General features: G+C 35.1%; 1 protein-coding gene and 1 long non-coding RNA gene across 2 annotated transcripts; one reads left to right on the forward strand and one right to left on the reverse strand.

Annotated features, from left to right (window-relative positions):
* Positions 1–53: 53 nt before the first annotated feature.
* On the forward strand, positions 54–2422 carry LOC129297028 (uncharacterized). Its single transcript, XR_008590091.1, has 2 exons — positions 54–1147; positions 1839–2422. It is a non-coding gene; the product is annotated as an uncharacterized LOC129297028 (long non-coding RNA).
* A 461-nt stretch (positions 2423–2883) lies between these two features.
* LOC129297022 (uncharacterized) lies at positions 2884–7167 on the reverse strand. Its single transcript, XM_054935411.1, has 2 exons — positions 6982–7167; positions 2884–4910 (listed from the first exon to the last, which is right to left on the reverse strand). The coding sequence occupies exon 2, from the start codon at positions 4885–4887 to the stop codon at positions 2938–2940; it is 1950 nt and encodes a 649-aa protein (XP_054791386.1). The 5' UTR covers positions 4888–4910; positions 6982–7167; the 3' UTR covers positions 2884–2937.
* Between the last annotated feature and the right edge of the window lie 6861 nt (positions 7168–14028).

The raw sequence follows: 14028 nt of genomic DNA on the forward strand, positions 1-14028 counted from the left end.
GAGACAATCAAACTATCACTTTTCATTTTATGTATTGAACCAATCTTCCTGGCAGTTTAGGTTAACAGGAGAGTTATCAGAATTACACATGGACCCAGAAGATAAAGGTAAATCTAAGAATTAATAAAAGAAACTAAAGAAGCCTCTTGAGGATAGCTCAGGTGGTAAGAGTAGGATTGGATGTAACAATGTGGGTAGAGATCTAGGGCTTATACCCATTTAGCGTGACCCAAAAAAACATCTCAAGGTCACAAGTAACTAGCTTTCGGTACTATGTTAGTAAAGCAAATAAACAATCATCAAAGAAAATTGAGTCTATTCTTCCATGATTTTGCCAAAGTTGTTCATGAAATTGCAGAAAGAATGTTTTAGCCTCATTTCCTTGCTTTCTGCTGGTTGGATGGAGTTTATCATAGTGCATTTGGCTTAGATCTTTGTTTCAAGGCTTCAAAATATTTAAAAGTTTTGGTTGAATCATTTAACATTGTAAACCTTTTTCCACAGTTCCAAGTTGATGTTTCGTGTTAGGCAAAAGCTATTGTTTAAATAAATGAAGTACTAGTTCTCCTGAAGTAATAGTAGCATCTTATTCTTATTGATGATCTGGAACATAAATCGCAGTTCTGGAATGGAATTTTTAACGCTCCTCTCTGGCCGGCGCTTCTTTCTGCCTTACCCTTCTTTTTCTTTCTTCCTCTTCCTGAGCTAAGCTCCATCCAATCAGGCATGAAAGAAAGCACGAATTGAAAAATTCAACCTCCCAAAGCTTTTACCCTTTCTTGATTAGAACTATTAATATCAAAGCCATAAAAATGGAGCAGTGTACTTATTTCTAGATATACGTTCTTCCTTTTGTAATGTTTTCGATTGTCTTTTCATCTCGTTTGTCAGTACATGCTTTTACATCTCTTCTTCACCTTGTTGGTAGAAGTGGCAAATGCTTTCTCTGTTATTTGAGGTTCAACTTTTAGTGAAAGCCTTATTATCTCTCATTCTTGCTTCACAAGTTGAAACCTGTAGTTTTAAACTCTTCATTTCTCATCCCTTTTTTAATCATGCAGTGGAAGCACTATTGTTGGCATTGGTTCACCAGATCCTCCACAATTTGTTTATGATGAAGATACATACAAAGATGTTTTCTTGTCAGGTATGCCCCATTAGGATTTTTTCTTTTTCTTCTCTTTTTTGGGGGGGGGGGGAATTGTTCTCTATCATTAAAACTGAATGGCCCAGACCCAAAAGTGTGTCCCATAACTACACTAAAATCTGCTGGAAACATCTCCTACATTCACATATAATTGGCTGCAAAAAGTTTTCTCCAAGAACGAGACCTGCTAATTTTAAAAAATGTATAAAATTACATTATGCAGAAGGACTAGATTTTGAATAAAATGGCCAGCACATATATGTTATGGTAGTTTATCAAATTAACGAGATTCTGCTTCTGGTACCTTATCAAATTAAAGAATAGAATACGCAAGTACTTCTGCGGTTTGCATGAGGAATACTGCAATTTGATGCTTAGTCATTCCAGATACCTTTATTTTTGGACAAATATGATTCTCTTATCTCATATATCACTTTTGAGGCTGACAATGGGGTAAGAGAAAGCTTAGTCACTACTACTAGCTTAGCACTTAGTTCATAGAAAATAGTGAACTAAGCGGCAGAGCTTACTTGATGCCTCCTAAATCTTCAAACTCTCATAAAACTCAAGTTTAACAAAATTAAAGTGGAGCCAACCTCTTTCCCTTCTTGAAGTTTTACAAACTAGTTGTTTCCTCGAATGATAGATTTGATTTTTCAGGGATTTCTCACCTAAGCTTTTTAAATTGCAGATGCATATTTCCTCACTAGAGAGGCTAACCAGTGGTACAGAGAACCTACCTCAAGCCCTACCCCTTCGTCCTATTCTTCTCAGATTGCTTAATTAGTCTTCTTTCCATTTCCATAAGCCTCTACATGGTTATATATTATCTCCATATTGTAATCATGAAATGATGTAGAACTTAGCTCTGCTGCATTTTCTGCTTTAGTTGCTGCGACTTTCATGAGCCAAATTCAAGGATCTGGGTTCTCTGCTGTACCTTTATGCTGCTACAATTATAAAATTTTAATTTTTTATGGCAAAATTTTACAAAATGGAAATAATTTTCTTGCTATGGCTTTTTTTAAAAAAATGATTGAATATTACAAATAAAAAATAAATATAAAATATGAAGAAATGGCAGCACCATGGTGCTGCTGTTTCAGCAGCAGCAGCAGATGATCCATGTCCTAAATGCAAACATTAGGAAAAGGGCAAAAAGGCTGGCAATGTTTTGTATCAATACTAGTCCTGGGGAAGGAAGTGAAAAATAAATTCAATAAATATGTCTAGGGTCCCTCATGCTTGAGGATCCTCTGAATTTTTTGTGGAATAGTGATGATGGTTATTGTTTTGATGGTCTAACAATATCAAGAATTAGTTTTCATTTTTAATGATACAAGAAATCAAGGTAGAGACATCAAAACAATGTCCATGTTTGTTCTTTCGTTTTGTTGCCCCTTTATGTTGGATGTCATACACGCAAGCTTTGAGCATCCAATAGGAATTATTTACTATATGTTCAACAAGATTAATCCTTCGAAGGCTTACCACGAGAACCAGAGTTGCTAGTTATATCATTTTTGCATACGTGATTGTATATACGTGAAATTCAAATTGCGTTTTTGAAACTCGAAATTACTGCACGTAAGTCGTTGGGCATAGGTGACTGACCGTATTCTGTGGGAATGAACAAGAAAAAGGATAATTGGATGCGATCCAACATGGGCTTACCACCAACAAACGACCTCTTTTTTTTTTTTTTTTTTACATCGGAAGAACCAACATCAAATCCACACACATCAAATGTCTTTCTTTCATTTTATTCATTCAACTTCTCGCCACTCATTCTACAGAGAAGGAGAAGAAACAAACTGTCTCGGTAAACTAAACAGATCTTTCCCTTCAAATGGCGAACTCCACTCCCGAGACCCCCCATTCGAGGTTTCTGCAGAAGCTACTCCACCATCTTGCAATCCAGGCATGGGAACTAAGCTACCATTTGAGGCTACTGATCTCATTGATGGTTGAGTGACCACCCCCGAGGCATTTGAATCGTATATATGACTAGTCTTCGTAAAAGGTGAAAGACCAAGCCATAATGCATTTGACCTCGGTGATGATACACTTCTATCCAAGGACCAGTCTATGCTGGTGTAATCAAATTGCATTGATCCACCAGTGCTCCAGTCCACTGGAGATGATGCCCCTGATGTAGCGGCCGACCCAGATCCAGAAAAGAGACCTAGAGAAGAAGCTGCAGCTAACGTTGGAGATGGACTTGTTCTATTCCATAAGTTGTTCCCTCGGCTGGTTACTTGGGGATCTACTGAATGGCTGCTTGCAGTGACAAATTGATGCTGATGTTGATACTGGAGTTGGTGGTACATCTGATTCGAGCTGAGATAGTTTGGACTGAGACTTCTAGTGCTAGGAGGGCGGGATAAAAAGCCGTTTGACCTCATTACTTCTGAACTGTTAGTCGGATACCAATTGGCAGCCAGTCCAGGAGGAGATGTGCTCATGCTTGTGGCTGGAACATGCTTAGCATTTGCAGATTGAGGCCGCTGCATGACAACTACCGGTTCCCTAGCTGCTCCGGGTTGAAGATTTTTCAAATCACCTCCAACAGCAATATAACGAGCTTCAGCCTTGGCAGGTACCGGTGACACCTGCAAAGGTGATGCTGAAGAACATGACACAGAAAGATTAGACCCGGCACTTGGCCACCTCTTATCAGCTGGAATAGTAGCTTGCTGGGGTTTTGCCCACTCTGTCTTTGATTGAATTCTCTTTAGAGGCTGAATATTTTTACTACTGGATTCCAAAGATCCTCCAACCATAACTGCCGATTTTGTGTAGTTAAAATCCTTTTCATCTTTCTTTAGTTGATTGAGGCTGAGACCGGGCTTCGTCTGGGGCCTAGCACTCTGACTAGCAACTCCTGACTGCTTACCATTAGTAAGAGTAGGTGGATACCCAGTTTCCTCAGGCTTTAGGGGAGCAGAAGGTGGATCCTGCTTCAATTCTTTCAAGGACTCTGCAGCTTTATCTAGATCACCTTCACATGCAACGACTGCTCTCTCAACCTCTTGCTTTGAGCAACAATGCCTTGTTTCCATGTCTGCAATCCGAGCAAGCTCTTCGGATATGTCGATTTTCAAAGTGCTCCCACCTAGTTGTTTATCCTTTTGCTTATCTGTTTCTTCACCACCCTCAAACAGCCATGCAACTGATTCCTCAACCCTTCCTTCATTCAATATCAGTGCCATTGTTGCCCGTTCATGAGAAAATCCCATTGCCACAAGCTGTTGAGCAAGGGCTTCAAGTTTTCTTGACATAAGATAGCCACTGCAACGCTCATGCAATTCTTGAGCTCGCCTTTCCTTCTGTCGTTGATGTTTTCTCTCATTTTTCTGGCGGATTTTCTCTCGCTTGTCATTGTCAGCTCCTGGCACTGTTTCTAATCTAACAGGCAGATTAGAGGCTTTCTCTTTATGGTCCTCTGACTCACCAGACCAACTACCATTATTAGAAACAGAGTCATACTCAACACCAGCTAACAATGAGCCTGCAGGATGATCATCTGTCTCATCTATGTTCCGAAACCGACCATTAGAATGAATGGGAGAGGTAGAAGATGCCGGTGACATTTCAAGAGTATGGAATGTTCCTGATAACGGGTTGTATGCACTAGCAGGTAAACCAGCACCTGCATTATTAGACCCTGGAGACTTTGCAGATGCCTTCTGAGCTTCCTTGCTCCCCTTTTTGGACTTAGATCGAGATCCAGGAGACATGTCCTCAAAATGCAAATAATGCCCTGCAACAAAGAAACACACACACACACACATATTAGAATTTCCCTCCTTTGAAAGTAGACCGTAGATTTGGTAGAGTTAAAATGTATCACAACTAAATACAACTATAAAAGAAAATAATATTATCTCCTTCACTATGTATATATATTTGGCTCATAACACCTACGTGTACGGATCTATTTGCAATCAAGCACTCATTTACAAAATAGAAAAAGACAAATGAATACAGACTACAAAGTTAATGAAAAGAGAACAAATAGAGACAGCAACACCCTAGTTTAACGCATATGAAATTAAGTTAAAATGAGCAAGGATATAAAGATGAACAGGACAAACCAAGAATTACAAAGTTGACACAAAGGGATAGACATTACTTAAAATGGCTTTCAACATGCAAGTAAAATGTATGCACAAACACAGATTATTTTTATCCATTGTTCTACATAATGAACTGCAACTTATTTGTTTATTATGTTTCTATTTAGAAAATTCAGCACTGTGACTTATCACGACGCCATATCCTTTACACCAAAATTCAACATGCGGCCAAAATTGAACATAGTGAAAGTAGTACTTTTCCAGTAGAACAAAGCCAAACAGCAATACAAAAAGTAGCTACAGGACAAAAAGTCTTGAAATAAGAGAATTTCATGAAAACACTAGTTAAGTCTAAATTACTATATTACTAGCTGCGAGACACATAATACATCTAATTTAATGCCCATTCTTCTAAACAAAGTTACAATTTCAGATACAATATCTCTCTCTCAACAATAAGAAGCTTATTTAATGCCCATTCTTTTCAAAGTTTTAAGTATCTCCATTTCCCTTCAAAATCATAGAGACAGTAGCATAACCGTTCAAAATTCCTTATGTATCAGTCCCCTCACCTCAGAATAAATAAATTGGCCTTGTTTGTCATTCAATTCAGAATGACCTAGCTTGCACTTGCATGACCATATTTCAAGAAGCATAAGAACACAAATTCGCAATCAAATAAAAGAGATATATTGCTTGCTCAACTGATTTTACCACATTCAATATTTCTACATATCTCCAACTGTCCAACATTAAACAGAGGTCAATATTGCAGATATAATATATTCACTCTGGAGCATGATTGTACTTCAAACAAAAAGAGCATCAATGTCAACATAAAAAATTTTAAACGCAAAATATAGATAAATTGTATGCCTATGTACCGAATAAGCGTCAGGGATGCCTACAATGGCATAATTACTTCAGACCTTACATGTAGAAAGTCTTGTATAATCTAAATAATGAAGACCCCTTTGCCTATCAATCAAATTCAACATTTATGATCTACCTCGCCCTTTATTTAAAGAGCTATATATATATATATATATATAGCACAGATACTTTCAAGTTCCTTGGCCCATTGGCAACACAAAGTTGGATACATTATAAGCACACACTGCTGAAATCATATCATGAAAAGCAAACACCAGATGGGCATAGATGCAGAGACTATTATAGTGTAACTAAAACTCAAACTTTTTTACCAAAAAAAAAAAACTCAAACTTAATGTTCCGCCCCAACTATGTTCCAGAATGTCACAATTATTGGCCTTCTTCTCTTAATTTTCAAAATTCGGCAAGCAGCCAGATACCAGTTACCCATTAAATGGACGTTTATGCCCCGAAAGTTACAGCTTTCTAGAGAAAATGAATAGATTGCAAATAATTGCTAAATAAGAAAAACTCACAAATCCACATTTAATTGATATTATTAAGATGAAGAAGCTGCAACCATCCAAGAAGAACTAAAAGAACGTAAAAGCCACCGCGACTCTCTAGGATCCATAATACTTCGTCCAAGTCAAGAGAACCATTGCAAAAGAGCCTAGAGTCCCAATTCCCGCCCCGCAAAATCGACAAATTAGAATGCAGAATCCAAATCACTGAATTCAAATAATCACACAAACCGAACCCTAAAGCACAATTCTATCCTCCAACAATCAATACAGCGGCTAATTCGAATAAGATCATGAGGCGGGATATGAGGAAATGGAAATAACAACGCAGAGAAGGACGCAACGGCGAGCCACCAACCTTAAGTCCGAGAGAAAATAGCGTTGACGATTGATACAGAGATCGTTATTGAATGACAAAATCGTTTAGAAGCTAGGGAAGGGAATATGGTAAGAGAGAGATAGGTTTTTCGAGGCTCAAACTGAATTTGGTAGAATTAGGGTTTTGAAGAAATGGAGATCTGGGAGGAGAAAAAACTCCACATTGTCCTATTAACGGAAGATAAATATTTCCTGCCTTAGTCCCTTCTTTTTCTTTTTTTTCTTTTTTCCCTTTTTTCAACAATGTTATTTAAACGCTTTTAAGTTTTTCAGTAAAATACAGCGATGTTTCCTCAATTTTACTAAAATTACATAGATATCCTCTTTATTTTCAAAATCTAAATTTTACTATGGTAAAGAAAATTCTTTAAAAAATTATAAAATATTATTTTAGTAATAAAATTATATTATTTTAAACTTTGAAATTGTTATTTTTTCTCATAATATAATTGTTTTTTAACGAGCTCATAAAATAATTATTTACTCTATGCAATTTAAAGAGTATAAATAATTGAGCATAGAAATATTTAAATAAATGTTTCAAAAACTCTTATATTATAATTAATAAAATTTAAAAAAATAAATATAAGTGGTACTGTCTAATTTATCTTTCGTTATATTAAATCCTAATTCTGTGGTACTTTTTCACCTTTTTTCTGGCACTTATATTAAATCCTAATTCATTGAGCGTTTTTATTTACTACATCTTAAAGATATTTTTTATTTATAATAAAATAATAAATGAATTAATAAATAAGTTTATATAATTAAAAAATAAAATTTAAAATATTATGAGGAAGTTTAAAAATGTGTGCAGTAAAAAACATTTTTTGTTAGCCTAATTATTTATAATAAAATTTGTGTTAAAAAGTGATATTGCAGTTCAAAATATATAATTAAATAGTTAATTAATGATTAGCTGAATAGAAATAGAATTTTAAAAATTAAAAAAGTGTCTTTATTATGTAATAGTTAATTTTCCATATTGGTACCCCTAAAGTCTGAAGCTTTCTTTATCATTACTTACATAGGTACAACAAAAGGTCAAATTCAAAGGCTTCACATAATTTATTTTGTTGTAAATAGCCTCCTTTTTTGAATTGGAGGCTTGGAGCACTTTTCTTGTCATCCTCAAGTTCTTCAATAAAATTCATTTTTTAGTGAGGTTATTACTTCTTCACACCGTGTTTCTTTAAGCTTTCTTCATGGAAATATTTCACAAATATAAAGTTCTATAACACCAAGATTAAGAACTACTTTACTTCCTTATTTTTCCATCACCATGAATCAACATTGCGATTTTCACGAATTCGTTTGATTTCTTCCCTTTAAAATAGTATTTTCACTCTTGAGTTATTGTTGAGTTGGACGAGCTTGTGATTTAGGAGTCAGTTGCAAATGGATTCAAGGTTACACGAGCATATTATTATTATTGTTATTATTTTTTTCTTTTTGAATGAAAGCTAAAAGATTTTTTTTTTTCTTGAATGCTCTCAACGTAGCAAGTGGCTTGTGTTTGGGAACAATATACACTTCCAAGAATTAGATGTTAAAAAATATAAAATATTTTTAATGTTTAAAGTGTAATTAATGTATTTTTAAGACTTTTAATAAATAAATCATTCTATATTTATTTTTAAATAAAACACCCCATTGAAAAAGGATAATTTATAAAAAGATTATGTTAATTTAAAAATAATTAACTAATTTATCAACGATAAAATTTGATTAGATATCAAAATAGACCAAACCCCTTTTAAGCAGCTTACAACCTAATCTGATTAGAGCCTAGCTTATTCATCAATAAGCCAAGCCTCAAACTTATTTGGTGGCCTATATACCTAAATAGGCTAAGCTTGAATTTTTCAAGTTTGGCCTGTAAGCTTGTAGGCGTTGCCTATTTAGGTATATTATATATTTTATATATTTATATATAAAATTTTATTTAAATTTATAGATTTATATGTGAAATTATACTTTTTTGGTGTAATTATATATTCCATTTTATTCAAATAGGTTTTAAGTCTTTAAACTTATTTAAAATATGAAAAAGAATAATAAAGTTAAGGCTTTGAAAGATGGTGATGGAAATTAAAGTTTTGATCATGAACAACTACAGAACATTATTGTATCTTACTACGAAGATTCATTTAAAGCAAAAATGGTGGATTAGAACAATACTTATTCAAGTAAAGCATATCCGAGGCTAAGTAGGAAGGAAGCTGCTTCTTTATCTTGTGAAGTGATAGATGAGGAGATTAAACAAGCCACTTTTGAAATTGTTGCCTTTAAGGCTCCTGATCTTGATGGTATTCAAGCTATCTTGTATCAACAACATTAGGAAGTTCTAGGGGATTCAATATGCACTTTGGTTAAGGAGGTATTTCGGGAACCTAAGAAGCTAGAGAGGATCAACAATACACACCATGTCCTTATTCCTAAGATAGATATACCAGAATGCATGAAAGATTTCAAACCTATCTCACTATGTAATGTGAGCTATAAGATTGTTTCTAAGGTGGTTGCTAATAGAATCAAAGGTCTTATGCTTGAGCTTATAGGCAATCACTAAAGTAGCTTTATAATAAGAAGGCAAAGGGGAGATAGTATAACCATTGCCCAGGAAGTGATCAACACAATGAAAAGGACAAGATGAAAGAAGAGCTTTATGCAGTAAAGGTTGACCTTGACAAAGCCTATGATAGACTTGAATAACTTTTAATTAAAACCTACTTAGAAGAAGTGGGTTTTATGAAAGAATTATGCAAAATCATTATAGAGTGCATTAGTATCCCAAAAATCAAAGTCTTATGGAATGGTGAACTATCTAGAGAATTTAAACCCTCTCTTGGTCTCAAATAAGGAGATCTTATTCCCCCTTACATATTCACTCTATACATAAAAAAGTTGAGTCACTTCATTAAAGATGAAATAAATAGTGGGGAGTGGAATGCCATTTAGCTAGTAAAAGAGGGGCCCAATTTATCACATTTGATTTTTGTTGATAATTTGATGTTATTCAGTAAAGCCTCTCCAAGTCAAATGGATGCTTTGTGTAACATCCCGAAATTTTAAGACTCGGATTTATAAAAATAAAATAAAATAAAATATCTATAATTAAATTAAAATTTAGAATAATTTGATAGAGGTCTAGAGTTTGAATTTTTCTAAGCAAAAGTTTAGTTTTATTTTATTTTTTTTAACTATGGGAAAAATTACCAAAGTTGACCCAGGCTTTTGTGCAATAATAAAAAATGTTGGGTCATTTCTTGTAATTTTTCCCAAACTTTTGAATCAGCTTTTATAAGGGAAAAGAGATGCAGAAACGCAGAAAAAAGGAAAGAACAAAACGCAAGAGAGAGAGAGAGAGAGGAAGAAGAAAGGAGAAAGAGAGGGAGTTAGGCTCGGATCTAGGAGTCTTTGCGACCGTTGCAAGCTCGGCTACACGATAGGTAAACTCCCTACTTCAATCCTCTTCTCTTTCTCTTGATTTTCTTCAATTTTTGGAAGAGGAAATTTTTGGATTTTGATCCCAAAGGCTTTATTCCTGTAAGCTTTTGTTTCTTTGGATCCTAGAGAGCATGTTTTGAGTTTCTATATAGTGATCTAATGTTTTGAGTGAATAATTGGATGAAAAGAGGTGTTTTGGGCACAAAATAAACCTTGAGAAATTGGGTTTTTGCTCCTCAATGGTTTAAGCCTATTGATTTAGTTATAATTTTGCTATTTGAGCCCAATAAGATTTAAATTAAGGTTTGGTTTTCATTATAAGGGCTAATGGTGAAAGTTGGTGGCACTAAGTAAAGGTTTTTAATTGATTAAAAAAATTATATAAATTGAAAATTTGCCTAGTGATGGCTAATAAATGGTTTTGGTGGTTAAGTGATACTATGTGAATGGTTGGTTTAATATATAGACCATTAGGGTGGATTATGACTCATTGACCTAAGTTGTGTGGTATGAGTTATAGTCTTCATTAATGCTATTTGTCATGATAAGTGATGTGGATCACTTATATGTTGTAGAAAATTGTTGGTGGAACTTATTGAGAAGTAAGGAACAAGTCGAGCCCTATTTTGTATAAGGGGAACCCTTTTGGTACCAAAGGGTTGAGGTAACAGGGGAAATTTACATTTTCTATTACTTTGTTTTAGCTATTTTTGAATAAATATTACTAGTTATCATGCATTACATGTTTTAAAAGATTAAATGTGCTTTATAAGGGGTTATGGGGTACTACTTTGATTATAGTACAAATATGTTTTCTAATTGTTTAATAACAATGTTTTTATGGAAATGAGATTTATAAATATTATACTACTTTAGAGTGTTGAATGGTCAATACTCAGGAAAGGTAGACAAGAGTAAAAGGCATGATCTCGGTGGGAGTTCACCAATGAGAAGGTGTGGATTTTTGATATTCTATGGCACACTGTCAGTACTCAGTGTTGTCTTACGTATTGTGGGCTCAGTGCACTAAAGTGGTTAGTGTATTGAGTGTTCGACACCTCTCAGTGGGGGAGGGAATCTAACATATGAAGTGTGAGGTTGAGTGCCTAGGCCAAGGTAGCCCTCACATGGAAAGTAAGTTGGGCTGGCTCTGGGAGGGAGTTAGCTTCAACTGCTTAGGATTCACGTCGAAGGGGCATAGGAGGTTTGGTGGATTAGATCATGCCTTAGATTATATTTTGTGCCTGTAGAGGTACAAGTAAGTATAAGGTTTACCTGCGAGTTAAAGAGCCTCAGGGGGCATTCTGTTGGTCATGAAAGGCCATACCGGCCTAGGTCATGCATTCATGCATTTTAAATGGCTAAATTATATACTATGTTGAATTTATTATTCGTTTATTTGATTATGGCTTACTTTGTAATAATCAATGTAGATTTCACTGTTACTGAGACTGTGGTTGTCTCACCCCTTTCTTTTCAATATTCTAGGTCCAGGCGAAGGATCTAGTGGTGGACGGGGAAAGGAGCAAAGCTAGGGGTTTGCTTGTGATTTGTAAAGAACTGCAACCCCTTTCTTTTGAGCAAATATATTGTAATGTATTTAAGATTAGGGTGCCAGTAGGATATGATTGTGTGTGTGTGTGTGTGAATATGTGTGGATTGTGTGCTTGTGTATGAATTTTTGTCTGTTTGCAGACTTGTAGCTAGGAAACTTGGTTATGGTGTGTGGTTTTGATGGATTTACTTAGTAGACCAAGTTTCTATTACAAGCAGATATTTATTTTGATATATATGTGATTTTATAAGCAAATGCAAAGTGGTTGCATTGCAAATGATGTGCTATGGGCAAACATACACCTTGGATAGAGAGAGTGGGTGCGTGGGCCCCACAAGGAGCTCTGAGCCAAGTGAAAATGTTTAGCATATGTATTTATATAAATACATGATATTTAGATTGATTTGTGACCACTCTTGTATGATTTGTGCATTTTGGGGGTTTAGGGTCCTTTTTGAGAAATGGCACCCGGGTGGTCAAATTTTGATGTATGAGGATTTTCCATCATTTGAATGTTCTTTCAAGTGTTTTTAGTCTTATTTGACGTGTCCAAAGTGTTCCCACAGGTTTGTGATCATTAGGATGAGATTTGGACAATTTTGAAAATAGTTTTTACCAAAAAGCTGCACTTTTGCATCCGGGTGTCCAAATCTTAATCCGACTGTTGGATTTCTTTAAAATTTGGGTCACAAGTAAAACCTTTTATAAGCTTCGTGTGGGTTTTAGAATCACGTCGATCGGATATCGGACGGAGAAACGACGTACTCCGGAATTTGGTTTGGAGGTGCTGTCATGACAGCATTAAATTGCTGTCATGACAGCTATAGTGTTGATTTTATAACCTGCACAAAATTCAATCCGTCCGTTGGATCTTTTCAAAATTTAGTATGCTAATAGTATTCTTTAAAAGTGACATGTGGGCTTTTGAATCACTCCGATCGGAGGTCAGATGATGAAATGGTGTACTCCGGAAATTGGTCCTGAGGTGCTGTCATGACAGCTTTTTAGCTGTCATGACAGCAAAAATAATCAAATTTTTAACATGTCTAATTTTAAATCCGACCGTTGGATCTTTTTAAAATTTGGTATACTTATAGTACCCTTTGAATGTGACGTGTGAGCTTTAAAATTACTTCGATCGGAGGTCGAATGACGAAACGGTGATTTCTGGAAGTTGGCCCAGGAGGGCTGTCATGACAGCAATTTAAAGCCTTTAATGCTGTCATGACAGCATCTTTTTATTTCACTTTCATCTAGCTTGCTTCCGCGTGCTATAGGTAGAACCTATAAAATTTTTTAAAGGCTTTAAATGTTTAATTTGCAATTGTGTATTTGCTTAGTGATTTAAATGGTTTGTTTCCTAAGTTAGTTTTAGGATTAATTCCTTAACCACACTTAGTTTATTTGAATTGTGTGATTTTTGGATAACACTCGAGGCAAGTGTTACACTTTGAACAGATGTATGGGAAAATTTTGTGTGGCTTTAGGGCAAAAGATGAATAAAGAAAAAACTAAACTTTTTGTCTCAGCTAACGTTCATCTTCTTAAAGCACAAAAGCTGAGTTAAGACTTAAGAGTGAGCTTAACTAGTGATCAGGGAAAGTATTTGGGGATACCTCTTATTCACAAGAGAGACACCAAAACATTATTTGCTCCTATTTTAAATAGAGCTAGGAAAAGACTGTTAGGTTGAGAGGGTAAATTTCTTATGCTAGCTAGAAGATTTGTCTTGATTATATCTGTTCTCTCAGCTTTACCTAATTACTACATGCAGATGATCTTGTTACCCACAAGTATCCTGAACGAGCTAGATAAAGTGAGTAGAGATTTCCTTAGGGGGATAGTAAGGGTAATAAGAAACTACATCTTATGGCTTGGGGTATCATTCAAAAATTTAAAGAATACGGTGTCCTAGGGATAAGGAACTTAAAGAACTAGAATCAAGCTTTCAAATGGAAGTTATGCTATGGATTGGTCACTAACCCAAAGGCATTATGGGTATAGGTGATAAGATTCAAATAT

The sequence above is a fragment of the Prosopis cineraria genome, unplaced genomic scaffold (genome assembly GCF_029017545.1).
Source record: "Prosopis cineraria cultivar Desert tree isolate PC_DT_omini unplaced genomic scaffold, ASM2901754v1 PC420, whole genome shotgun sequence".
Lineage (NCBI taxonomy): Eukaryota > Viridiplantae > Streptophyta > Magnoliopsida > Fabales > Fabaceae > Prosopis > Prosopis cineraria.

What these genes read in the sequence shown, in the direction of transcription:
- LOC129297022 (XM_054935411.1), bottom strand. Translation starts at nt 4,887, where the DNA reads ATGTCTCCTGGATCTCGATCTAAGTCCAAAAAGGGGAGCAAGGAAGCT.